Below are 26,750 nucleotides of genomic sequence, written 5' to 3'. Positions count from 1 at the left end.
GCGCGCGTGTGTCGAACCCAGAGCCCTGCACAGTCTAGACAGTGCTTGAGCACGGAGGTGTATCCTCAGCCCTGGTTAAATTTACAGTGACGTAGACTCAGGGACCTTAACAGTTTGTCACAGACAGTCTCTTGAAGGCATTGTTCTTTCTGAAGCGCAGGTGAGCGCGCTGTTGACAAGAACCCGCTCTCAGGTGACTCCTGGGAGCATCCACTGCTCCTTGGGCCGCCTCGCTGTCTGGTAAATCACTTCTTGTGTGCTGCCCCCTCAGACCTGTGGCCAGCCGACCTCTGTGTTGGGTTTTCTGAGAGAGGTCTCTGTGTGGCCCTGGCGGGCCAGAGCACCCACAGACCTTCCTGCCCCTGCGTCTGGAGTGCTGGGCTCAAACCTGTGCACCACTGTTTCTCTGTGCACTTTTTTCCCCAAGAAACTTTGATTCCATTAAGAAGAAAATGGCATTTTTAGAGATTGTAATTTCGGTGCTGTTGTGTGTGATAGGCCCTCCGAAAAGATACAGTTAATACCAACTAATTTACAGCCACTTATGGACAATGATGTTACACATTTTTGTTGACACTTTCCTCTTTTACTTACCTGTTTGTGTGTCTCATTTCCACCCGAGAGTCCTCAGCCACACTGAGTGTGACAGAGTAAGTTCACACCCTCTCATTTTATACCACACCACACCCTCAGGCTGCCTGGTCCTACAGCCAAGCACGTGACTTACGGCAGCGAAGAGGCTGGACGCAGTGGTTTGCACTAACACGCACACTCCAGCGGCTGAAGCAGGGCAGCCTCGGAGAGGCCAGCCTGGGCTACAGGTGAGGCTTTTTCTCGAAGGCCGAAAAAGGAGAAGCGCTGTACGATCTTTGCTGTCGTTGTTTGTCTGTTTATTGGCCTGAGTGTGGACACTGCGAAGGATGGTTGGACAGTTTGTCCTGATTTCTCTGGAGCCGTGTTCGCCCCACCCGGTTCCCACCTGGTCCCCACCCAGTTCCCACCTGGTTCCCACCCGTTCCCACCCGTTCCCACCTGTTCCCACTGGTTCCCAGTGTAGTGTGTTGCTAATTAGAACAGATTCTCCTGGAATAGTCAGATCACCAATTTCACTTCTGCTTCTGTTTTTTTTTTTTTTTTTTGAGACGTTCTTATTTGTTTTAATTTACGAGTGTCTGTGTGAATGTCTGTCCTGTACGGGGCCAGCACTGTTGGACTCCTGGGAGCTGGACTTAGCAGTGGTTTTAGGCCGTCAAAGGTGGGTGCTGGGAACCAAACTTGGGTACTCTAGAAAAGCAGAACACTCTCAACCACTGAGTCATCCCTGTGTCCCTGGTCTGAATTTAGATATTTATAAAATAAGATACTCAAAGACGTCTACCCTCTGTCCTTGTTTCTTCTGTCTTATTCGTTCTCTCCTGTGTAAGTAGCTGTTTGGAAAAGCTTTTGTAACTTACTCTTTCTTTTTTAAATTTAAAAACATTTTTCTAGCATGTATGGGTGTTTGCCTCCATGTGTGTCTGTACACATGTGCACGCAGTGCCTGTGGGGGCCAGAAGAGGGCATCAGAGCAGTTACCATGTGGGTGCCCGCAATCGAGCCCAGGTCCTCTAGAAGAGCAGCCAGTGCCCTTACCATGGAGCCTTCTCTCCAGCCCCTGTATTCGGAAGTGTAATCAGGCATCTCTGTAGGCTTAGATCTTTCAAACACCTGCTTTACTTAATGTTCTCAAATGCCTCTTTTTTTCCCACGCCTGATCTTCGGTAGGAGGTTCGTAGGGAAAGGGGCTGTAGACCTCTTTTATCTACTTCCTGCTGCTCAGGGACATCGGGTTCTTTGGGAATATGGCAGTCTCAGTCGTCAGGAGACCAGCAGTTCAGTCAAACACCAAAACAGCAGCAGCAAACAGCGACAGAGGTGATACCACTCAAAGCAGCGAGACTCCGCCCAAACGGCATGAGTCCGCCGAAGCCGCAAACCTCTGCACAGAAAGTTCTGTAGTGTAAAACAATGTGAAACGTTTCAAAATGTAGTGATGCAAAAAGCATTGTCTCACTGTCTGTGGGCTTCTAGTAATCCCTTCTCAGAGTCCACACAAGGAAGTTTTCCGGCTAGCAAAAACCACCCCCTAGGATGAGGTAGTTGCCAGCCTTTCACAGGGGCTGTTTTCCTTGGGTGGGGGTAATTCCCTTATCCCACTCTTGGAACCAAAACACAAAACATGACACAACTGAGTTTCCAAATAAACCAGAAACTTTAACTTCACTTCTCCCCTTTCTTTGACAAAGTATAGCCATTTTTCCTCTTTGCCTTAGATACTTAATATTCTATCCTAGAGATTTTTTCATCATAGTAATAACTGTGATTTTTAAATATCTGTGAAAGTAAATTATCAAATTAATTATTCTAAATGACATTTGATGTTCTATTTCTCTAAAAAAATTATGTAAGTTAATCTCATTAAAAAATATCTTCTCAGATGGGCGTGGTGGGGCATGCCTGTAATCCCAGCACTCGGGAGGCAGAGGCAGGCCCATCTCTCTGAGTTTGAGGCCAGCCTGGTCTACAGAAGGAGTCCAGAAATCGCAAGGCTACTCAGAGAGACCCCATCTCAAAAAACCGAAAAACAAAACAAAAAGTCCTTCTGACTGGGGAGCTAGAGTGCCTGTCTTCAGGTCGTGTTTGGGGCACAGCTGAGCATGATAAAGTAGGGACGTGAGAGAGTGGGTTGGAGATCTGAGTAGGACCTGGAGGGAGGGGGAGGACCAGGTGTGTGGCAGAGCTTGGGGGAGGCACCTAGCACAGTCGTGTGCGCAGGCCCACATGGAGGCGAGAATGTGGAAAAGTAGCCTAGCCAGAGCCACAAACCGGAGAAGAACTATGCCAGAGTATCAGTGTGTTCTGCCCGGTAAGTCGATGCCCATGAGGTGACTGCGATTACAGCCATCGCACATTTCATACGAACATTTCAGTGCGGGGCAGGGGCTACGACCTTTTAAAAAGATTTGGTTTATTTTTATTTTGAAGCAGAGTTTTACTACGAGGCACTGACTGACCTAGAACTTGCTCTGTAGACCAGGTTGGGCTCTGCCTCCCGAGTGCTGAGACCAAGGCATGCAACTCCACAACGGGCTTGTTCTTTTTTATTTATGTCTATGTGAATATTTGTGCATGAGTGCACTTGCCCACGGAAGCCAGAAGAGGGCGTCAGATATTCTGGAGCCGGAATTACAGGCTGGAAATTGAACTTGGGTTCTTTGCAAGTGCATACACTCTCATAATCACTAATTAATATATATGATGTATAATATATATCCCATATATATTTTATGGGAGCTGGAGAGATGGCTCATAATATATGATATATTGTAATATATATGCTAGATTATAGTATATTACACACAACATAATATATAACACATATTATCATATATCTCATCACTAAGCAGAGTTGCAGTATGCCATTAGGACATAGAGATTGGTAGCTAGGTTAGCTAGGTTAGCTTGGAAGTGAGGGCCAGTCATCACTCAAGGCAAATGCCTGCTGGTGTTTGCCAAGTCTCAGATGGCTGTACAGAAGTGTAGCTTTGGCCAGTTGAAAAGATGGCAGCTGTGACCTTGGGCATAGTTATTTAATGTGCTTTGGGTCTAGGCTTCTCACAGCATGGGGAAAGAGAATGCCTGGCACATTTGCATTTTAAGGTTATTATGAGGTCACGAATTAAGAATATATGTAAACCACTCTGCTTCTCCCAGCTATCTCAAAGGAGTCGGTACTCACTGTGGTTTGAAGCATTTGAATAAATGAATATTTGTGTATTTCTGTGACTATTTGCATGTCTGTTTTTAACAGAGACCAGATGAGGAAGCTGTGGTGGATCAGGGTGGGACCAGCTCAATCCTCAACATTCATTATGAGAAAGAAGAGTTGGAAGGTAAGAAAGCTGCCGTCTGTGACCAGGGAGACCAGAGGCTTCTGGCTTGGGAAAAAACATGCCTGCCTTGCCCTTGGGAGACCTGGGTTCATGCCCGACTCTTTCTCTCTGGCTGTAAGGCCCTGTTGGGGAGAACACTTAACAGTCTTTGCCCCTTGCTCCTGGTCTTGATATAAAAGCAGAGATGATGGCACCCAGCCCGTCCAATAGGTGTGTCCCAGGCCCACTGGGTGCCTGTGGAGACACGTGCTCAGAGCACTGGGAGCTCCTAAGAAATGCTAACAATAACCTTTTCTCTGAGGATGTGAAGTGCCTAGTTCACGGATGCCTGATAACTGCACGGAATTTAAAAGAAAATAAAGTATCGGTAGTTTAAAAATTCAGCTTGGCTGTAATTTTTTTTTTTTTAACACATTTCCACTACTGGCTCTTCCTTTTCTAACTATGTCCATTTCTATGTGATTCAAATAAATCTGAACCAGAAAAGGGGACACAGAAATACACCAGCCAAGGGCTCTGAGGGCGCCCCATACAAAGTGTATAAAGGAAGGCAGGAGGGGCCATTCTTGTGCGCTGGTGTCCCCAGCTTCTCATTTGACCATTATGTGGGGTCGGTGGGCCTGGTGGACTCCTGCCTAAGCAGGGTTTCTCCTTAGGGCCGACACTCCGTTATCTGGAGGGAGGCCCCTGCCCAGTGCGGCTTCAGTAAGAGTGTGAGGTGGCTGCCGCTGCCCTGTGGTGCGTTCTCCCCATCCTGGGTTTGGCATTCAGCTGGTGCAGACTCACCCTTTGCGTGGGAAGTGACTCAGCCTCTGAGCCTGTTCCCGTGAAAACGCGCGTGGGCAGCTGTGGAGGTCAGCGTGTCTAGGTGACCGAGGCCGAGTCCTGGCCCTGTGGATGAAGGGGCAGGAGCAGGGCAGGAAGGGGGCGGTGTGGGAGGCCGCTGCCCGTGTTAGCACTAGGTTAGGCGCGTCACGGCAGCCATCGCCCCACCAGGCGAGAGTGGACCCCCGCCACTATTTCTGAGCCAAAGCTGAAGCAAGCTTTCTTAAATGCTGGCGGTGGAAGCTCTCCAGGGCCGCACCCAGATTCTCAGTGAGGCCTGGACGTACAGCAGCCAGGAGCTTGTGAAGGCAAACCCCCCAAGGCCATGGGCCTCCTGCCTTCGCCCAATCAGAGGCAAGCCTGCATCCTGCTGTGCCTCCCGCCTATGTCCATCCCGCCTACACAAGAGCAAGCCTGCTTCCTGTAGTTGGGGCAAGCCAGCTTGTGTACAGAAGCAAACAGATGCAGGCTTGCTATCCCTCATCACCCCCTGTCCAGGACCTTGTCTGTCCTTGGGTGGGGGTGGGGGAAGATCCGGCCTTGGTCTGCTGGGCTCCCTCGGTACAGGCTTCGTCGTTTTATGTTCTCTTACGCACAGTAATTTAAACTAAAGCGTAACTTTAGTCCTCAGTACCGGGACAGCGTTGGTGCAGCTGGTTGTGGGCAGCTGACCTCGGGTGGGGGAGAAGGACCCCGTCTTCACCCTGTATGTTGCACAGCAGGCACATCTGGCCCCCCGGCCTCAGCGCCCTGGGCTGCGTGCAGACAAGTCTTCGCCATGTGCCGCCTCGGGCACTGCCGGCAGCCGGTCTGTCCTCTGGCAGTGGCCCTGTGCCCGAGTCCTCCACCGAGGACTGAGCATGTTCTGTGTGCGTGGGAACGGAGAACGCACCCGGGCGAGCTCCCTTGGATATGCTCGCCAGGCCTCACCCGGCAGCATCTCCAGGTGATGTCATCGCTCTCTGGTGCGTGCTCTGCTCCTTGGGGAGAGAAACTGGCAGGGTGACACTGCTGGAGGACGCTGGGACACGGCCTTTCACGAGCAGACCTTCCTGAAAGCTAGACTCTTCCATTAGCGCTTAAACAAGCGCTGCAGACGCACAGAGGCCTGATTCAGCCCAGACCTGAAATGTCTGCTCACGGCTGCAGAAGAGGAGAGAGATTTCCCGCGGGCGTGGACATGCCACGGGCGGCCTGGACTCACTCTGGGGTGTGCTCACAGGATGTGATGAAGCTGTGTGCATCGGGCACTCGGAGAAAAACACCGTCCCGCCTTAGTGGAAGCTGTGGCCCACCATGCAGATTCAGCCTGCACAGGGCGTCTCCCGAGATGCCAGATGCCGTGGCTGCTGGAGTCCCGTGGCTGCTCATGAGTCCCGTGGCTGCTGGAGTCCTGTGGCTGCTGACGAGTCCTGCGCCTTCTTTGCATGCTCTACCGGAGTTCCCTTACACGGTTTCCAGAGTCGTTGGTGGTGGTACATGTGGGCCTTTCTGGATGAGCTGAGTCCATGGGAAGGAGTTACTAAACAGAAGAATGGAAAACAAGCGTGAAAGCAGCTTTCACAGCGACAGTGCATAATGCGCTTCAGTGGGTTCCCTGAGCCGCGTGGAAAACAGGCCATCGTTAGTTAGAGGAATGGCCTTTCCCATTTTTTTCTGGCAGATGATTACTCCTGATTAAGTAGATTTATGACTCCAGAGTCAGCTGAATGCTTTCTAATACACTTTCTTTTTTAAAAGGAAGGTTGAGACCCATTTGGTCACATTGGTCACTCTCAGTAGGCTTGCGTTTGTTCAGTGTAGGCCCTCCCCTGTGGCGACTGCCTTGAGTTGCCCCGCAAGCCCAGAGGAGCTGAGCAGCTGAGAGCGTGCTCACTAATGAGCTTCATGCGAGAGCTTGGTAAACAAGGCACACGGCGCCCTGCAGGCTCGTGTCTGCTGGCTCACACCGGTGCTTCCTGCTCCACAGACCGGCACCTCGTTCATGGCTGCCCCCAGTGTGTACGTGCTTAGTTTCAAGAATGCCAGCATCTTTCTTACAGGTTTGCTAACTAGGGTGATGCTGGTGGGCTTGGCAGACTCAGGCTGACCTCTACTAGAGAGGAAGAGTGAGGAGAGGGCTAAGAAGAAGCAGTGCTGGCCGAGTTGGTGGGTATGTGAAGTGGGCGATGCCCACTTGAGTGACCAGTGACGTGATTGTAGGGTGAGTTTGATGGGGCCACCGGACGGCCATATTCCAGCCAGATAGCTTGAGCTTTATTTCCTGGTTGCCGTCTTTTCTTCTAATTTTACTCCGAAATTCTAAGTCTCTGGTTCAGACTCCTCAGCTCACAAAACGACAGCTGATTTTGTGACAGTCATTTGGCCATTCTCGGCTAAGGCCCTGCAGGACTAGTTTTCATATTTGCATGTCTCTCTGGTGTGTTCAAAAGGCAGGGGGCGCCATCTCCTCTAAGACAGCCATGTTTCCTCACTCCCTACAGAATGGTCAAAGGCATCTAAAGGACGTCTTTCCCTTTAAGCCCTGACCTGCCTCTGGAGGCAGATCATGTGATCCGTGACACGTGCTCAGCAGCATCCTGAGGCCTGTGCGGTCCTGCAGCTCTTGGGAGGGTGTGAACAGGTTTAACATGTGCTCACACCCAGCATGAGCCAGCCTTTCTAGGGCTAGAGCATTAGAACCTAGATTTACGACATCTGGACAAGACTTGGGACGACAGCGGCCCTCCTTGCTTTACCGAGATAGTCTCAGTGACTAAACTAACCAGTGAGATGAGGCCTAGCGACACAGGTTCTGGTGCCATCCTTTGAGAATGTAGGTACGATTAAATAACACTAGCAGAATTGCAGCATGACCCTAGTGGGAGCATTTGGAACGTGTTTGAAGAGAAGAGGTGCGCGTGGCCAGCCGATCCGGAAAAGAAGCCTGCGGTTGAGATGGCTCTAGCAAAGGCCTCAGTAACCATCAGCCCTTTACCTCAGTCCAGCTCTACGTGGATAACACCACATTTTACAAGATTCCAGTCACTCTTTGAGAGGCTGTTTGCAGTGTTCTGTGGGATAGGATTGTTTTTCACAGCTGTGAATTCACTGTGATATGCCTCTACAGATCTCGTCGTTCTGTCCTTTGCTCTTTCCACCTTGCTCTGGCTCTACTGAAAGCTGTGCTGCACTGCTCCCCGCTCTCCTGAGGATCCCCTCACTCTTCTGGTGCCCCCTCCTTCCTCTCCTGGGGACCCCCCTCACTCCTCTGGCTCCCCCTCTTTCTCATCACTCAGGAGGACCTTCTGAGCCTCTTCACTAACGTTTTCCTTCCCTGTCATGGCCCCCAGATACCCTAGCTCTTCAGTGTATATTAATTAGTTGTATTTGAAAGAATATCTTTTAGTTTTCATTGTGGCTGTCTTCCCTGAAGACTTTGTGCATATCTTAGCTGTTGGAACAGAACCTGGCACAATTAGGCAACTCCATTCTGTTGCCAATGCCACCTTGGATGATTTCAGTGATGTGCGATAGGGACTTCATTGGTATATCGGGCAGGACATTGTTAAGAATGGATGATACTCAGTTTAGTCATGCGTTACAGGTCATACTAAGCATGCCAGAAATCTGAGCTGGCTAGTTTTTTGCCTGCTTGGCAGAGATACAGTGACAAGGTGCCATCCGTCCTTACTGTGGACGGCAGGGACAGGAACCACAGTCCGAGGCCAGGGAACAAGAATTTGGTGAGGAAAGGAGTGAGGCCAGTCCTGATTCTTGGTGGGGAAGAAGGTGAGGGCACGTCAAGGGGATGGTTGCCCAAGGGCAGCTGTGGAAGGATGGACGGAGACAGAGAGAGGGTAGCTCTTAAGGGGGAGGGGTGGGGGAGGGGTGGCATGGGATGGAGAGCACTGAGGCCGGCAGAGAGGAGAGGAGCCAGACTGTGGCGGAAGGAGCTGGCAGAGACGGCCAGTGTTGTCCCAGTTAGAAGCAAGGCAGTGGTCAGACGAAGGCCTGGGCCTGGATAGCATTCAAGGACGCCAGCTAAAGATGGGGAGAGCCTGGGGACAGCGTGGGCGAGGCTAAGATCTGGGGCAGAGCGGTGGGGTCAGGTGGAAATGGCACAGCTGCTATCAGGCCTGGGAACAGCCCTGAAGCTTTGGGCACGTTCCACGTTCTCCATTGTTGGTGCACTATCTCTCATTCCTTGGCTACAAGGTCTGTCATTAGGATGGCGTGCTCTCAGCGCAGCGTTGGCCTCCTCCATGGGCTACTGCATGGTGCTGAGCATTTTCCATGCATTACCTTATTTCCTTCTTTTGACAACCCTATGGGTTAAAAAAATTAAGCTTTAGTGTTCCTTTTAAAAGATGAGTCAAGTGCTGGGTGGTGGTGGCGCACGCCTTTAGCCCCAGCACTCGGGAGGCAGAGGCAGGTGGATCTCAGAGTTCGAGACCAGCCTGGTCTACAGAGGGAGTTCCAGGATAGCCAGGGCTACACAGAGAAACTCTGTCTCAACAAAACAAAACGATGACTCAAGAGAAATTGGATGACTGGTTTATGGTCATACAGCTAATTGTGAATTGGAGTTTTGAACCTAGGCAGGCTGATGGACCCAGAAACACTTTTCTAAACTACCTTCTGCCAAGATATGCCACAATTACCATACAGGAATTGTCACATTGTCTTTTTTAATAGCAAAAGGTAACATACGTTCATAGTTTGTAAGTCATCCTTCCCTCTTCCCTCTCTCCCTCCCTTCCTCTCCTTCCCTTCCTTCTCTCTTTCCTCCTTCCCTCCCTCCCTCCCTCCTTCTCTGGCTCCACTTGCACATGCTCCGCTGTTCTGCTGTGAGCTCCCTTCCCTCACCCTAAGGTAGGACCTGCTGTGAGGCTCCCATGCTCCCTCGGCCATCACCCCCTCTCTCACAGCTAGTGTACAGAATAAATCACACATTCCTTCATTCGACTGTCGCATCTTGTGAGGTTCACAGCCATGCGCAGGCAGCTCTGTGAGACCTGTAGTCCTGGGGGGCCTGTGAAGTTCATCATTCCGGAAGTGACCGGTACAGAAGCCTGTGGTCTTTTACAAAAAGGGTCTCTCCGTGTCTCCTGCTTCCATCCAGGTCACAGAACTCTGTATGTCGGGGTTCGGATGCCGCTGGGCCGGCAGAGCCATCGGCACCACCGCACCCATGGCCAGAAGCACCGGAGACGAGGCGGGCGGGGCAAAGGAGCCAGCCAGGGCGAGGAGGGCTTGGAAGCCTTGGCCCACGGTAACACCCTGGGGAGAGGGGGTGACACCTGAAGAGAGGGGGTGATGACACCCTGGGGAAGGGGGTGATGGCACCTGGGGAGAGGGGTGACACCTGGGGAAGGGGGTGACACCTGGAGAGAGGGGGTGATGACACCTGGGGAAGAGGGTGACTCTCTGGGGGGGGACAGGTGCCTGTGGTTGGGAGATGTGCTGGGTCATGGGATGCAGGATGGACACAGGCAGGTGGCCTTGAGTCTCTAGCCCTTGCCTGGGGTTCCCAGGAGGAAGGAAGACTTCTAAGACTTGAAACTGCCTTCCTGAAAACTTCCAGCTCAGCACCCCAGTCAACACTACAAGTGACCCTTTGCTAGAGAGTTAATAACTTCTTTTTACTTAAAGAACAAAACAAAATTGTTTTCACGAGTTCGGGTATTTTGCCTGTTTGCATTCGTGTGCGCCACATGCGGGCCTAGTGCCCTTAAAGGCCAAAACAGGCTGTCCTGTCTCCTGGGACTGGAGTTACAGTTGTGAGTTGCCATGTGGGTGCTGGGACTCGAACCTGGGTCCTCTCTAAGCGAAGCCAGTGCTCTCAGCTGCTGAGCATCTCTCTAGCCCTGACGTCTAGGTTCTCTTGGGCCTTTGGTGAGGGGTCTCAGTTCATAGCTCTGCTCTGCGTGGAAATGCCCCACTGAATAACCTTTCTCCAAGAACAAAGGCCCACTTCTGCACCTCCCAGCCGTTAGGCAGAGTGCGGTGTCTGCTCTGCTTGGCGGCTGGCTACACCTGCAGACCTCCCTCTGCTCGGTTCCCCAGACACCCCGTCTCAGCGCGTTCAGTTCATTCTCGGCACCGAGGACGATGAAGACCACGTGCCTCACGAGCTGTTCACAGAGCTGGATGAGATATGCCTGAAGGAGGGAGAAGATGCCGAGTGGAAGGAGACAGCCAGGTGAGGCCCGGCAGCAGCCTGGGGCGGCCTCCGCCTGGCCAGGCGCACGTGGCCCCCAGCAGGGCAGGCCTCAGGCCCTCCATCCCCCCATGCTCTGGCTGAGGTAGTGTTGATGCGTGCACGTCTGTGGGCATTTGCCATGGGAGAGAGAATTAAACAGGCCAGTTGGCCTGACAGCAAGTGAAAGGCAATTAGTCTTTTGTGTTTCTGTCTTTGTGGTTTCTGAAGTCATACAGAACATTGATAAAAATGTTATTATTTTATGAACGTGGTTTGTCAACATGTCCAAATAGTAAAGAGTTTTCAAAATCATGCTTACTATAGACATTAAAAACATAAGCCAGGCGCGGTGGTGCACACCTGTAATCCCAGCACTCGGGGAGGCAGAGGCAGGAGGATCTCTGTGAGTTCAAGGCCAGCCTGGTCAACAAATTGAGTCCAGAACAGCCATGGCTACAGAGAGAAACCCTGTCTCGAAAAACAAAAACCAAACCAAACCAAAAAACCAAAGAAACAAAAAAGAAAATAAAGATAAGCAAAAAGAAAATGACGGCTTCAATCGTACTGTCCCAAGGATGAACGGTATTTGGGATCTATGCATGCATGTTTTATAGTTTTGAATTTGTCTTTAGACAAAGATGGGATCAGGTCTGCACCGTGCCGTGGCATGCCTTTCCATTCTCGAGTGTCTGGGTGCTAGCCCAGGCGCTGGCGTTCTGTTTTGAAGATGCAGTCTTGCGTCTCTAGCAGCTCATTACTGGCGACGTTTGCAGGTGGCTGAAGTTTGAGGAGGACGTTGAAGATGGGGGAGAGCGCTGGAGCAAGCCCTATGTGGCGACCCTCTCTCTGCACAGCCTGTTTGAGCTCAGGAGCTGCCTCATCAATGGCACTGTGCTGCTGGACATGCGTGCAAGCAGCATAGAGGAGATTTCAGGTAAAAGTAGACCTCGGGCGGGGAATGCGTGTGAGCTCTGAAGTCTGGGAGCAAGTGTTCTGGACACACACCCATAATCCTGAGCAGGACGGTGACAGGCCCCAGGCCTGGACCACACAGTGACACTTTATCTCAGGCGAAACAAAACAGAACCATGAAGCCAGAAAGGAAGAAAATGAAAGCCAAGACTGCTCCGTGGGTAAAGTGTTTGCTGCACCGGCTGGGCGGCCTGATGCCATCCCAGGAAGCTATGACGGAAGCAGTGACCTCTGAAACCTTACCTCTACCTCCACAAGCACACCATGGCCCGTGCCTTCATCACACACGCGTGAATGCGCGCACACACACACACACACACACACACACACACACACACACACACTAATAGTAACACTAAAGCTTTCAAAAGAACGTTAAAGATTTAAAAGCCATCTAGAACAGGTGTGCAGGATGGTGAGCCACAGCATTCCCGTGCTTCAGAGTGGCATGCAGGGGTAGGCCCCTGTGGTGCTCGCCCCTGTGCTGCGTGCCAGGTAGGCCCCGTGATGGGGTTTGCCCGTGTTACTGATCTTGGGGAGCAGCCCTGGGAACAGCTGGCCAGGCAGGCTGAAGGTTTCTCTGTTGCAAGTGTCTACGGAATTCTGCCTCTGTCAGACGTGGGGATGGAGGTCAGCACTGACGGAAGCCTGTGTGCGAGCCTTTGAGAGGTGATGTGGAAGGTGTATCACCAACTGCAGAGAGAGCGGAGTTTAAGGAAAGAACGAGCTCAGTGTGAGGGTCGTGCGTACTGCTGTAGAGGCAGTGAGTCCCCGGGGAAAGGAGGCCAGAGATGAGCACCGGTTTATCGGCTTGCGAGCGGAGATGCTGAGGGTTAGGACAGTCACAATCACGGGCAAGCCTGGTGTGGTGGGCGAAACGTGTTTATCCATGGAGGTGTGTAAGCAAAGGGGAGCCAGGCATGGTGGCTGACCTGAAGTGATCTCGCTCCTGTCCGCAGGGGCACGGGAGCATACTCCCAAGCCGTCTTTGGGGACACTGAGGTCACAAGGCTCTTGTCTCGGCTTCGGGGGTTTCCTCGCAAGCACTCAGGATTCTCACACGACTCCGTTCCTAGACTGTGTTCCAAAAGGCTCACATCCGTCTGTCACTGATTGTAGCTGTGTATCTAAAAGCCTGTGAAGGTTCTTAAGAAAGTGTGTGCTATGTTTTGGGGAGTTAGTGCCTTTGTAATCATCGGAAATGAGGAGACCTTGGCCAAACTTGGAGGATCCTGCCTGCCCATGTTAGCTGTAGGAAGGATGATGGAGGGTGCGTTGAAGGGGGAGATCAGGACAGTGGAACAGAGGAGGTGAGACTTTACTGCTACCTGTTGGGTTCAGGGTGGAAGCCGAGAAAACTCTCTTCAGATACAGAAGCTTAAAGTGAAGCTTTATTTTCTGAGCTCAGAGAGGCTGCCAGTTCAGGATCCGAACTGTGTCCTGGAAAGGAGATTGCACAATGCAAAGGCTAGGCACTGTAACATTGTTTAACCATATTTTGACACTGGGTTTGAGCAAGGGAGTTTCCATCAATCAGGACAGAAGTAGGTTCCTGGGCCTGGAACTTTCTGACCCTGCCAGCAAGATGGAGAAGTTGTCCCTGAGATAGCTGGGCTCAGAAAACTGTTTCTTTATAACAGGAGCTGTTCAGCTACCGGGAAGTACCCAGCCCCCTAGGGCCTGGATCTTGAGTTTGGTTTCTCCCTGTGATTAAATGGAGTCTGAAAACAAAATGTTAGTACTTAGAACACACTTCTCTTGCTTGTTGCCAGCACGCGTGGGCAGTGGCAGTAAGGGATGGTTCCAGCACAGCTCAGGTCGTGGCACTGGTGGGGCGCTGTGACGGACTGGTTTTGGGTATACAGGAAGGAGTTCAGGATTCTGGCCTGGGCTGGTGACTAGCAGGTCAGGCCTGCTTGGTGGGAAGATGCAGCTTTGTGCTTGCTAAGTGCTAGGTGTGTGTGTGTGGGGGGCATCCAGATGGAGGTGTGTGGGTAAGCGGGGTGTGTGTGTGTGGGGGGGGCATCCAGATGGAGGTGTGTGGGTAAGCAGAGCAGGTGTGACCCTGAGACAGGTTTGAACGGAAACGTAGCCCCAGGTCGAAAGTTCTCAGGCGGTTGCTCACTGGTCAGCAGAGGGGCGGGGACTCCAGTTGCCTTAGGCTGGCTGCAGGGGCCATCGGCTGGTTGAGAGAAGAATGTCATCTTTGGAGACTGAGGCTCAGTGGTGCTGAGTGGTAGGAGGACAAGCAGACAGCCATCAAACTGTGACAGCCTCCACCAAGCCGTGACGCAATTCCACCTGTGCAGTGATTGACGATGAAGCTGGTCGTGGTGGCTCATGTCTGTAATCCCAGCACTCAGGTTAAGGCAGATCAGGTTCAAGACTAGCCTGGGCTTGTAGCAAGATCTTGTCTAAAGTAAAATCAACTAACCAATCAAAGAAAAAATTTGGAAGCTGGAAATCTGCTGAGTTTTAGGTAGGGCTGTGTTCCTCAGAGGCCCATTGCGTGAACATTTTTTCCTTGGTCTTCCCAGCTTGTAGCTGCTGGGAGCTAAAGGCGGTCATTTGGTTTGGTTTAGTTTTGCTTTTTTGAGACAGGGTTTCTCTGTGTAGCCCTGGCTGTCCTGGACTTGCTTTGCAGACCAAGCTGGCCTCCAGCTTACAGAGATCCGCCTGCCTCTGCCTTCTGAGTGCTAGAATTACGGGCATCATCACGCCCAGCTGCTACAGGTGTTTTTTGATTGAGGATTTTTTTGTTCCCTTTGGGGAATTTTTAATGGAAAGAGAAAAGATAAAAACGGTAGATGGAAGAGGGGCCTGGGGTGGATGAAGGATTCTGAAGCAGGCTTGTAATGTGAGGGAAGAAACCAGTAGAAAGGTTCAGTGTGCAGGCCTAGGCTTGTGAGCCACACCTGCAATCCCAGCCTTGGGAGACAGAGACAGATGTTCACAGCAGCTGCTGAGGCGTTCGATAGCAACTTCCTGGCGGGTGTGGTGGCTTGCACGCCCCTCTGCAGGTGAGAAGGCAGCAGGCCGACTGACGTGTAATTCCACGGTCAGCTGGGTCAAGAAAAATGGAACTAGGAATTAAGTGTCGGGCCCGCAGCTCCAGACATTTATTTGAAGTCCTGCTGACAGAACCAAGCAAGTACCCCACTCAGATCATTGGACTTGGAAGTTTAAAAGCTAGTAATTCTCTGCAGTGAGCAGATAATTAATTTAAATGATACATTTAATTTTTATCATTTCATTTTATATGAGTGTATTTCTCTGCGTGATGTCTTTGCACCATATGCGCGCGGCACCCGAAGAGGCCAGAGAGGGCATTGGATCCTCCAGAACAGGAGTAAAGACAGTTGTGAGCCGCCATGTAGGTTCTGGGACTTGAACTTGGGTCCTCTGGGAGAGCAGCCAGCGCTCCAGCCCCAATTTAATTTCCTTATAGGTTCACTTTCAAACAGCCACTGGAGCTCAGAGCTGGAACATCCCTGACAGTTACATCTGTGCTGAGTTCTTAAAGGAAGGGTAGTGGAAAAAGGGTAATGGCGGCCCTGTGAGTCAGCCAGTCCTGGCATGAGCGCTTGCTCCCCAGCTGGCAGATGTGAGGGCCTGGGACCTCGGTGACAGTCATCTCTTGGTCTCCTTGTGTGTGTGAACGGTCTGACTTCGGTTAGAGCACTGCTGCTCTTCCGGAGGAGTCCAGTGTGGTTCTCAGCACCCCGTCACGTGGCCCACAGCTGCTTGTCACTTTGGGGGATCTGGCACTGTCTTCCGTCTCCGTGGGCGCCTGCACACATGTGGCACACACACTCATAAACAGAGAAAAACAGATAAAATAGAGTTAAAGAAAGCTTGTCGTGGAAATACCCAGTCTCCGGGTTTGAATAAGGATTGGTAGATACAGATGTGTACCGCCTAGTGCAGCCCTGGGCACGTACTAGACGGCCAGCAGGGTCCAGTCCCCGAAGCGAGGCTGAGCTAGGCAGAGTGGAGCGTGCCGCCGTGGAAGGCCAACCTTACTTTTTTTTTTTTTTTTTAGATTTGTATTTTATGTTATATGTGTGAGTACTTTGTTGTGAGTGTGGACGCCACAGGCCGGCTGTCCTCAGGGTGGCCCTGCTGGGGCAGCTTGCCTCTGCGCCCCCCCGGGCACCTGATACTGCTCCCCTGCTTTCCAGACCTGATACTGGACCAGCAGGAGCTGTTCAGCGACCTGAGCGACAGCATGCGGGTGAAGGTGCGGGAAGCCCTTCTCAAAAAGCACCACCATCAGAACGAGAAGCGGAGGAACAATCTCATCCCCATAGTGCGCTCCTTCGCCGAGGTCGGCAAGAAGCAGTCCGACCCGCACTCCATGGACAGAGACGGTAGGTGTGCTCCATGCTTCGTGGGCCGGGGCCCGCGGCCCGCAAGCTGGACGTGCTAACGAGCAGCGGGCAGAGGCTGCGCCCTCAGCCACGCTGATGGGTGCTGAGCCCTCAGCCACGCTGATGGGTGCTGAGCCGGGCGGCTGCGGAGCTGGACCCATCTCTCCCTCTGCTCCCAGGAAGGGTGTGGCTTTGGGGAGAGCGTCCACACTGCTGCTGATAGGAGTCCAGAGGCGCGAGCTGCAGCATTTTCAGCTGAGCAGATGCCTTAGACACAAGGTGTCTTAGAGGCAGGTGTCAAGCCTGCACTTTCGGCAGTACTGTCTGGAGAGTTCCTGGCCCTGCACAGTCCAGTAAAGCTCCTCACGTTTAATTAAATAACGACAATAGCAGGCCCTTCCTTCCCTTTATCATGTCTGTTCGTTCCCTTAGGGCCAAAGCCTGTGGCCAGGCGCAGGCAGGTCAGTCTCTCCCAGCGGCTAGTGGCTGGCGAGGGCCTCATCTGTGTTTTCTAGTCTCCTCGTTTACTAACGTAGAGCGTGCAGGCCTGTGCTGGAAATCTCCCTCTCACTGCCGAGTGAGTGTGGGAACACACACGAGTGGCCCCGCTTCACGGTTCTCACAAGCTGCCGTGGCAGAAGGGAAGGGCAGGCTGCTAGCAGATTCTGTTTGACTCTCTCCACACAGGGCAAACTGTGTCTCCTCAGTCTGCTCCAGCTACAAACCTGGAGGTGAAAAATGGAGTGAATAGTGAACACAGCCCTGTGGATCTAAGCAAGGTGAGGGGCACGTGGCCAGCTGGCTTCCGGGTGGTGTCTGTGGTGGGGCCCAGTGCCTGCTGGGATCTGGCAAGCTTTGGTGTTCCGCCGCTCCCCAAGGCGAGTGCTGCTCCTGTGGAAAGGGACGCCCAGCTTCTCATCCTCTGCCCTCACACATCTGGCCTGCATGAGGCCGGCTCCTTCCAGAGCGAGCACAGTGAAGACCACGGTGGCTTCACCTGCCCAGACCCCCATTCCGTAGTCACTGTGGAATCTGATGCCTGGCAGTTCCTTGAACTCTTCAAGTTGTCAGGACAGTATCTGCAGCTGCTCCTGACGCTCCTGATGTTTCAGACTCTTCTTGGGGGCTGTGGCTGATGCCTAGGCCGAAGCAGTCAGGTGTGTGAAAGAGAAATCACGTGGCCCAGAGCCTCCATGGCTCCTCTTCTCCAGGGGCCTGATGGGAAGGAATGCAGGCCGGATTCTAGGCAGCTCGGTGGTAAAGGTGTTTGCTGCCTGCGGATCTGAATTCCAGCCGGAGACCCACAGATGCGCGGAGAGGCTGCTGCTCAGCAGGAGTGTGCTGCGGCTGTGTGGAGACACGCACACGTGCTCGCGTGCACATGCTGATTTATGTAGCACAGCTCTGTGGTTCAGCTTTCTCCCCCTGGCTCTTAGTTGCTCTATGGGACTGATATGGTCTGTGTTAGCTCCATTCAGGGTTTTTGTAAAGATCAGCTAGAAGAGTGAGAAGCTCTTTTTTAACCTTGAGTGAGACGTGCAGTTGGAGGTGTGAGAGGGTGACTGGCGTTGAAGACGCGGCTCCCAGGTTATCTGAGGCTCTTTTGCTCTCCCAGGTGGACCTTCATTTCATGAAGAAGATTCCCACGGGGGCCGAGGCCTCCAACGTCCTGGTCGGGGAGGTGGACAGTCTGGACCGGCCCATCGTTGCCTTTGTGAGGCTCTCCCCGGCTGTGCTCCTCTCGGGCCTCACAGAGGTGCCCATCCCGACCAGGTACAGGGCAGGGCATCCCATCAGAGCACGCGTGTGTGAGCGCTGGTGCCAGAGACCAGCTGGTCCCAGATGTCAGAGTCAGCTGCTGGGATAGTAGTGCTTAAATTCCTCAGCGAGCCGTGCACGCGGGGAGGCCAGGCAGGAGTAGTTCCAAATTCTAACTGTGACCCTATAGTACGGTTGGCCTCAGAAATGGAGGCTGGGGGACCGGTGAAAGCTCAGAGCGGAGGCCAGGGGCTGGTCACACTGGGAGGCCTCAGCCTCTGTCTCCTAGTGTGACAGAGCACTGTCCAGGGAACCGTCTCCAGGCAGAGGGACGGCTGTCCTTCCGTAGCGCTGGCAGCATGGGCTGTTCCTGTGTTCTGAGGTGGTGACGGGTGATGCAGAGTCCGCTAATCACAGAGTTGCGATGTCCAGAGCACAGACTCTGTCCAGGGCTCCGCCAGCCCAGCTGCCCGACCCTTCCCTTCCCCTGCCATTTTCTTAGTAGAAGGTGAATGGGAATTAGAGAACCTTGAATTTGCACAACAATGCAGTGTTTTGAAAAGGTGTCCTTTCTATAATGGGAATTGTGTCTGTGGTAACTCTAAGAAATCCGGCCAGCCACATTATTGAATAGGATCTTATGAACAGCTCCAAATGCTGTTTGGCCTTGCGATGTTCAGCTACACGTTAGCTCTTTTTCTTGAAGGCACAGGGCTGCTCTCTGTGTAGCAGGAGGTCAGGAGCTTTGCTGTCTGCAGAGGAGAAGACGCTGCTTCTCTGTTCTCACATACGCCTCATCTGTTTTGGCAGATTTTTGTTTATCCTGTTGGGACCAGTAGGAAAAGGTCAGCAGTACCACGAAATCGGCAGATCCATGGCCACCATCATGACGGATGAGGTACAGCCACTTCTCCCTTCCATTCACTCATCTTATCAATACTGAGCGTGTGCCCTTTTCCAGACACTGAGTGCTGGCGGGGATAGACCAGGGCCATAGCGTCTCTGAGAGCCTTCGAGAGAGCGCCAAGCCTGCTGGGAGGCCCTCACTGCTACCTCTTGTTTGTTTGTCTATAAACAGGTCCTATGTAGCCCAAGCTGTCTCTGAATCCCCGCTTCAGGGCTTATCCAACGCCACGGCCACTCACCTCTCCCTTTTTAAAGTAATCAAGGATGCAGAGAGATCATCCTCTGGGAGAATTCCTATTGCCAAGCAGAATGTGTAGACTTGTTTAGTGCAACTGGTGAAGCCCGAGTTAACTCTCTGGAGAATATGGTTAATTAAATACATCGAAGTTATTTGCATACTCCCATGCTGTGGAAGGGAGGTCGGTGTGCAGTTTGCATGAGGTCAGGGTGTGCCCTCAGGCCGTGCCACTCTAAGCCCTGTCCCACACCACCGCTCTGGGCCTGGCGGGGACGTTGCTGTACAGTGGGGCTTCCAGGCACTCGTGCGTCTTGGTGGCCAGAGGGAAGTGTGCACTGAGCCTTTCTCGGGGCTTCCTCATGAGCGAGTCCATTGAGGTCAACATGGCTGACAGTTCTGTGTCTTGCCTCTTCTCCTGGGCGGCCCTGCAGTCCTGCCTGAGCTCCCTGACACAGCGTCTCACTCTGTAACCCAGGTTGGCTCTCACCTTGGCAGTCCTCCTGCCTCAGCCATTGAGTCCTTGGCTTTACAGACACACACCTGCACACTCAGCTCTAGGCTCCCTTTATACCCTGCTGAGCGCTGTTTACATCCCAGCTGCCATGACAGAGAGTCAAGAGGCTGTGTCCGCCTATCGCTAGCTATCGGAGATGCTTGTAAAGAAAGTAATTTTGAGATGTCCTAAGTTTTTAAAATCCCCTTTTCTGTAGATTTTTCATGATGTAGCATATAAAGCAAAGGAGCGAGATGACCTCCTGGCAGGGATTGATGAGTTCCTGGACCAGGTGACCGTGCTGCCCCCCGGGGAGTGGGACCCATCCATTAGAATCGAGCCACCCAAGAACGTCCCTTCCCAGGTAATGCATGTGTGTGCGCTGGTGGCGGCTGCTGTGGGGAGCGCTGGAGTATCAGACTAGAATAAAAAACCAATAACATGGGGTTGGACAGGGGTTGGTGTTCCTGCGGAATGGATTTTAAGGCAAACTTGGAAGGACTGATAAAGCGTGATGGAGGGAGAGGGAAAGGATTTCTCAGAAGTACATCATGTAGGAAATGATCAAGGGGAAACACGGACAGTGTGATGAAAGGGTGAATAGGTTTCCAGATGGTTCTGTGACGTCCTGGGGAAGAGAGCGCCTGCATGCAGCAGGCTGAGGCCAGGCGTTTTATCCTCGTGAATTCCGCCTTCCCAGAAGCCCCCTCTTTCCCCAGGTGTCCTTATCTCTAAACTCGATTAGCTGATCTAGGGCAAGATTTTCAAGGACGCTGAGATGACAGAGCAGCACATTTGAAACTGGAATTTAGGTCGTTTCTTGTTTCTGGGAAGCATAGTTGGGAATGAGACTCTGCTGCGGAAGTCCACCTGTCTCCCATCCCAGGAATGATCGCATCCATTCAGCAAGTGCATTTGAAAGCCAGAAACATTTGAACATTGTTATGGCTTTTGGGTTATCTTGTTGCCAGCAAGGACAGAGAGGTCGCCCTGACTCGACTCATTTTGTTGTCTTCTGTCAAAAGGAAAAAAGGAAAATGCCTGGAGTTCCAAATGGAAACATTTGCCACATAGAACCAGAGCCACATGGGGGACACAGTGGGCCAGAACTGGAGCGGACTGGGCGGTGAGTTCTGAGCTGCCGCGCTGGCTGCTGCTCACGGAGGCGCTGCCGGGGCCTGGGGCGTGCTCGGAGTTCAGCCCTTTCAGATGGGGCCATCTACTGAACATGCTGCACAGGCGTCCAGTGTTAGGACCTTCGTCCCGGTGTCCCGAGCCTTTTGACAGGTTCTGTCTGCCCCCGGCTCTTTGTGGTGTCGCTCGCGCTGGTGTGAATAGGACACCTCTCCTTCCTGTCTCCTGGGGCTCTCCCAGGGCTCTCTGTCTCTGCTGGATGCCAGTCCCTGCGGTGAGCCTGGCAGTGTCTGTGGCTGACCGGGCCCTGCTCGGCCGTCACTGCCCTGTCACTCGTTGCCATTACCCCTTGGCTTGTTGTGTTTCCTGCTACACTGTTGACTCCAAAAGGTCAAGTGGTCCACGGTAGTCCTGGCGCGGTGCTCAGCACAGCCGACATGCCATGTCTGATGAGTGAGTGACCCCGGTCATGTGGGGCCTGTGTGCAGCATGGGATGGACAAGGCCTGAGCAAATGCTGGGCCGGCGCTTTGGGATGAGACACTGCCGTTCGGGTAGGAGAGGTGTTTTATTAGTGGTGTGTCTCAGGAAGAAACTCTGCAATTCCAGGCCAGAATTTTACAGACATGTCCAAGGAAGAAGTTGCTTCTGGTGGCTGAAGGCAACTCGGCCAGAGACTAGGAGTTTTATTTCCCAGGTAGGAAAGAGGTGGAAGAGGATGGCAGGAGGCATTGGTTTGCATAGTGGAACCTCCAGATTGTGGGGAAGGTTCCAGGATACACCTAGAACCAGCTGTGTTCTGTCTGCAGAGGATCCAGTAGGGGAGGGGACCCCACGGGACTAGACTCATCATGGAGATAATGTCCATGTCATCTCCTTCGTTGCTTTTTCCTCCCCTTCTGGAAGCTTAGGTGTCTTCATTTGATTTCCTTCTTTTCAAATACAGAGCATGATTTATTCTTCTACTCTTGGAAATTCATGGAGAAGGGACAGAGAAACGGGGCCGGTGGCCCTTAACCAACCCTGTCCTGACAGAGGAGTACAGTTGTTCTGGTTGAAAGGATGTGTTTGAAGGTAGCTGTCCCGGGGTGATGGTCAGGAGGAGGAGCCTGGAGTAGAGGTGCCCGAGAGAGTAGCATGGCCGTGTGGGAAGCTCGTTTCTGGAGACAATGACGGAAGCATCATGGGAGTGGTTCCCAGACTGAGGCTGTCCAGGACGAGGTGGGCACGTTCAGGAAAGAGGCGGGGCCTGCTAACATCTCAGAGTTTTTTACCGAGTACCTTTTGATGTATAGATATGCCTGTACCCAGGTATACTTTGAAGCAATGGGATGAAGGTTTTCTCAAACAGCTGTCTCTGCAGAAGGGAGATTTTAGGTTTTCTCAAGTCCTGAGGAAAACTAAAGGAGGGTCCTGTGCTCTGGCCAGCTCTGTGTGGGGCTTTGGGCCACCATCAGATTGGATCAACAGTTACAGGATCTTGGAAATAGTATGTGATTCTCCCGAGGAAAACACCACTGACAGGACCGTTACATACTTCATCACAGATTCAAGCAGGGTTTCAGAGGAGTTCTGCGTGTTTCACAAAGCAGGGACTTCGTGACGACACTAAGAGAGCGCTGTGGCCTAAGCTCTGCTCCCTGAACGATGTCACCCTCAGGCTACCCAGGCAAGGGAGGCGAGGCATACAGACTTCTGGTCTCGATAGCCTGTCGGGCCAGCTGGCCCCCCCTTCTGTGAGAGCTCACAGTTCCAGGCCAGCTCTGGCCCCCAGCCCACCTGAAATTATGTAAAAGGTGAAGATGAAGCGTGGACACGCTGAAAGTGTGGGGGCTTTCTGCCCTGCGAAGTCACAGACCAGTCGGTGGACGTGTGTCTGTGATTGCTCACATGTTAGCTGGGTAGTTTGTATGCAGGCGTCTCTTCTGCATAGCACGCTGCAGAACCTTGAGGCCAAGCCAGAGCCTTGGGGACAGTTAGCCATGTGGAGTGGAGGTGGTTGGGGGTTCGGTAGGCAGAGTAGGAAGGCAGAGGGAAATGGTCCTCCAGCTCCGTGTTTTCTGACCCCCGGCCAGGGTCGAGAGTGAGTCGTGAGCCTTCCTGAGGCCGATATGGGCAGGAGACAGTGTGTAGGAGCAGAGAGCATGACTAGACACTCTGGCAGCCTCGAGAGCTCTTCTGCAGCGTCCTCCAGAAAGGGGTTTCAGGATAGATTTTAGCCCTTATTTGGGGTGCAAACTTTGGGGAAGGGTTCATGAAAGAAGAATCTGGAGCTGCTGTGTCGCTGATCCTCTCACACTTCAAGCAGGTCTCTTTCAAAGCTCGCCACACAAATGGCTGCCTGCCCTGTCCCTAAAGCCTCCCAGGGAAGGGTCCTAAGTCAGTGTTCGGAGCCTAGAGACCCCCCAGAGGCGTAAATTCCTGCCTCTGCGTGCCTCCTGCCCTCAAGTGCGTGAACATCAGGGACAGTGTTGAGATGGACCTGAAGTTTCCGGTAGGGAGAGAGGCAAACACGTCTCATGTCTGCTTTAGAGTGTCACGTCATGCATGAAGGCGGTATGGGGCTGACTCCAAAAGACGTCAGAGCTGGGCAGTGGTGGCACACACCTTTAGTCCCAGCGCTCAGGGTACAGGGGCAGGAGGGTTCGAGGCCAACATGGCCTACAGAGAGAGGTCCAGGGCAGCCAGAGCTATGAGTAAAGAGAACTTGTCCCAAAAAATAAAAGGGAAGTAATCAGAACTCACCTTTTTTTTTTTTTTTTTTTTTTTTTCATTCTGTTAGTGTGAGCATGGTGCCCACTGAACTTAAGTGGTTAGGCGGTGTCTTCCTGTCTGTTCTTCACAGACACACCTCCCTGAGGAGGCTGTGCACTGTGGTAGCACCTCAAGGAGCTCAGTGAGCTCTTCCCAGCATAACGCCTCAGATGAAGGTTGTTAGTGAAACCCGGCGGGCCCCTGGGGGCATAAGCTGCTGTGGTAGGTAGAACCCAGAAACACTTCCAGATTAGTCCCGGCCACCCTGGAGATCCCCGAGGTCTACTGTCCCACCCCTGAGGCTGACCCTTGGCGATCTAGCCCCTGCAGGTGGCTCCCTTGCCTGAGCCGGTTTGCTGCACAGGCTGATGGGTGCTGAGGCAGGTCCTGAGGTGGACCTTCCTCTCACCTCAGCCAGAGGGGAAACAATGTGGGTGGTTTTCATGCTGGGCCCTTCTCCACCCTCCGCCTCAACCCAGGTCTTGAGTGGGGCCGGGTCGGTGTTCTTGTCCCGGCCTGCTCACAGTTCCCTGGGCTCTTAGGAGAAGAGGAAGAGACAACCACACTGCCCCCATAAATCAGGTTTTCTGTGTTTGTGTTTTTGTAGTTTTCTTATTGAAAATTCTGTAAAAAAAAAAAATGTCAATTATATATAACGGACCCCCCAGATACCCTCCCAGAGCTGTTACCAGCATTTTGCCAATTTTATTTCATTTATTTCCTCTCAGTTGCTTTTATGTTTTCTAGATTATTTTTAAACCAAATCATCAATATAATTTTTCTTATAGGCACCACAGTTTTCTGTAGCTATCTCATTTAATAGGGACACTTCAAAAACAGTTATGCCAATCCCAAACCTAACGAGGTTGCCCATCATTCTTTAAATTAGGAAGCGCTCAGCACACACCCAGGTTTTTTGAAGATTGTTGACATCGTTTTGGACTTTATTTGTTAATGTAGGACCTGGGTGGAGTTTGCATTTGGCTGTTCTCCTGCTCTAAGCAACCTTTTCCTTTCCTTTTCTTCTGTGCCATTTCTCTGAAGCTGGGGTGCATTTTGTAGCTTCCCTGTGGTGCTGGGTCCCTGCTCTTAGGAAGTGACTCGGCCAGGGCTCCTCCCTGGGGTACATCTTGCTCTTCCTGGCCTCTTCGAAGGCCTGGAGCTGCCACCGAGTCCTACTGATTGTCCTCCCTGAGTAGCCATTGAATGTCCGTTTCTCCTCATCCCAGCACACGCTCCTTTGCCTGCCACAAGGAGCATGGTTCCAAAATGCATGTTGGCTGCTGCTTCTCCACAGTTCAGACGTGGTCAGCAGCTGGACATGCTGTTAGGGTTCAGTTCCGATTCCTAAAAAACCACTTACTGCCTCTGACTCAGTTTCTCCAGCCTTGTCCATTCGGTTTTCCCCCTTGTGCTGTCTGATCTCCCGTTAGCACCTTGAGGTCAGCACACGTTCTCACCCTGGGGTGTCCCGCTGCTGTCTGTCTGTCTCCCGGCTCTGCCCTTCCCAGCCTGTGCTAGCACAGCTCCCGTGGACGTGCATTGCCTGCCTCCTGCACTACACCTCGGTCTCCGAGAGCAAGGGCTGGTTTGCCTGGTTCACCCTACCTCCCAGTCCCGGCCCAGAGCCCGGTGCCTGCCCCAGAGCCCGCCCGCCTCCCTGTCTTCTGCATGAGTCCGTGTGCGCGCGCGTGCGTGTGTGTGTGTGTGTGTGTGTGTGTGTGTGTGTGTGTGTGTTCGCGAGTGTGCGAGTGCCCGCAGTGGTGAAAGGGGTCAGAGAAAGACTGCATGTGTAGGCTTCACGTCTGAAAACCTTTAGCAGCACTCGTCGCTTGAGCTGCTTTTCACATTTCCCCCTAACAGCTTAGAACTTGAAGCGAAGCTCGCCCTCGCCTTCCTGCGAGGGTTTTGAGTGTTGATGATGGGTAATGAGCATCCCCACTTAGTGCTTGCCACACGTCCCGCTTTGCCGTATGTCGGCCGTATGAGAGTATCTGTGCCAGTTCCCGAGAGACCTGTGCTGGGGTGAAGCTAAGCGCCCGCGAGTGCGTCCGAAGGCCGCTCAGGTGTGTTGCGCGCCCTCGCCCTGCGGGGGGACTGCGTTAGCGGCGCGTCTGCCCTGTCTCGGCAGGCTGTTTGGGGGCTTGGTGCTGGACGTCAAGCGGAAGGCGCCCTGGTACTGGAGTGACTTCCGGGACGCGCTGAGCCTGCAGTGTCTGGCCTCCTTCTTGTTCCTGTACTGCGCCTGCATGTCGCCTGTTATCACCTTTGGGGGACTGCTGGGAGAAGCCACTGAAGGACGCATAGTAAGAGCCTGTCGCCATTCCTAATTCCCACACACGACAGAACCTGTCACGGGGCACCGAGTCCTCTGGGGGAACACGGCCTAGTCCGTGCTGGGGACCTGGCTCCCTTTTCCTGACCGGCTGGGTTTCCTGTCGCACATGTCCCTTCTGCCTGGGTGTCACCTCTGCGGCTGGTGGCCTAGCTGGAGAGGTGAATTGCTCATCGCCCCTAGAGTGGAAAGTGGACCCACTGATGACAGTGGAAGCCGAGCTTCAGTGACTCCTCGGGAGCGTGTGCTTGCTGTCTCTCTTTGTATTGAGCCGAAGGCTGTACCGTAGTTGAGGCACGGCAGAGGCTTGGTCCCTGAATTAGCGGAGTGGTGTCTGTTTGCACCATATCAGGCACTGTGTAGCCGTCGCTCTTGCTCAGAGGAAGCACAAGCCGATGAGCGTGGAGGCCGGTGCAGCTGGGTCAGCTGGGAAGCCGGCTCTCTGTGCACGTGGCTTCCGACTCTGATCTCTTTTCTCCTCCACAGAGTGCGATCGAGTCCTTATTTGGAGCATCCATGACTGGGATCGCCTACTCTCTGTTCGCTGGGCAGCCTCTCACCATCCTGGGGAGCACTGGGCCCGTGCTGGTGTTTGAAAAGATTTTGTTCAAGTTCTGCAAGTAAGACATTGGTTTCCCTGACAGTGCTTGGTCATGGCTGCTGTGCTGCCAAAGCTGACACTAGATCCTGTGCAGGCACGAGGACACGCACACCAGAGGGGTGGTCTGCCGTGCTCCCCCGAAGCTCCTGCTGTCTTCCCTATGGTCTCCTGTCCTCCCTGTGGTCTGCTGTCCTCCCCCATTGCTCCTGTTGTCCTCCCCGTGGTCTGCTGTCCTGTCCTCCCTGTGGT

The 26,750-nt window shown here is 52.9% G+C and overlaps 1 protein-coding gene across 2 annotated transcripts in view; it reads left to right on the top strand.

The window, feature by feature from the left end:
* The window catches only part of Slc4a8 (solute carrier family 4 member 8), a 64,570-nt gene that overhangs the window by 12,149 nt on the left and 25,671 nt on the right, over positions 1-26,750 (top strand). For both annotated transcript variants that reach the window (XM_055626857.1, XM_055626856.1), the window contains exons 2-13: positions 3,851-3,932; positions 9,862-10,011; positions 10,806-10,941; positions 11,715-11,875; positions 16,095-16,283; positions 16,971-17,062; positions 17,899-18,056; positions 18,852-18,939; positions 19,896-20,042; positions 20,704-20,804; positions 25,697-25,871; positions 26,387-26,520. In XM_055626857.1, the coding sequence (XP_055482832.1) occupies positions 3,851-3,932; positions 9,862-10,011; positions 10,806-10,941; positions 11,715-11,875; positions 16,095-16,283; positions 16,971-17,062; positions 17,899-18,056; positions 18,852-18,939; positions 19,896-20,042; positions 20,704-20,804; positions 25,697-25,871; positions 26,387-26,520 (1,613 nt within the window). The remainder of the gene's footprint in view (positions 1-3,850; positions 3,933-9,861; positions 10,012-10,805; positions 10,942-11,714; positions 11,876-16,094; positions 16,284-16,970; positions 17,063-17,898; positions 18,057-18,851; positions 18,940-19,895; positions 20,043-20,703; positions 20,805-25,696; positions 25,872-26,386; positions 26,521-26,750) is intronic.

This window comes from Psammomys obesus, unplaced genomic scaffold (assembly GCF_907164565.1).
Source record: "Psammomys obesus unplaced genomic scaffold, mPsaObe1.curated_primary_1811, whole genome shotgun sequence".
NCBI classification, from domain to species: Eukaryota; Metazoa; Chordata; class Mammalia; order Rodentia; family Muridae; genus Psammomys; species Psammomys obesus.
Note: the sequence above shows the minus strand (reverse complement) of the source record. Positions and strands in the feature narration are given on the sequence as shown.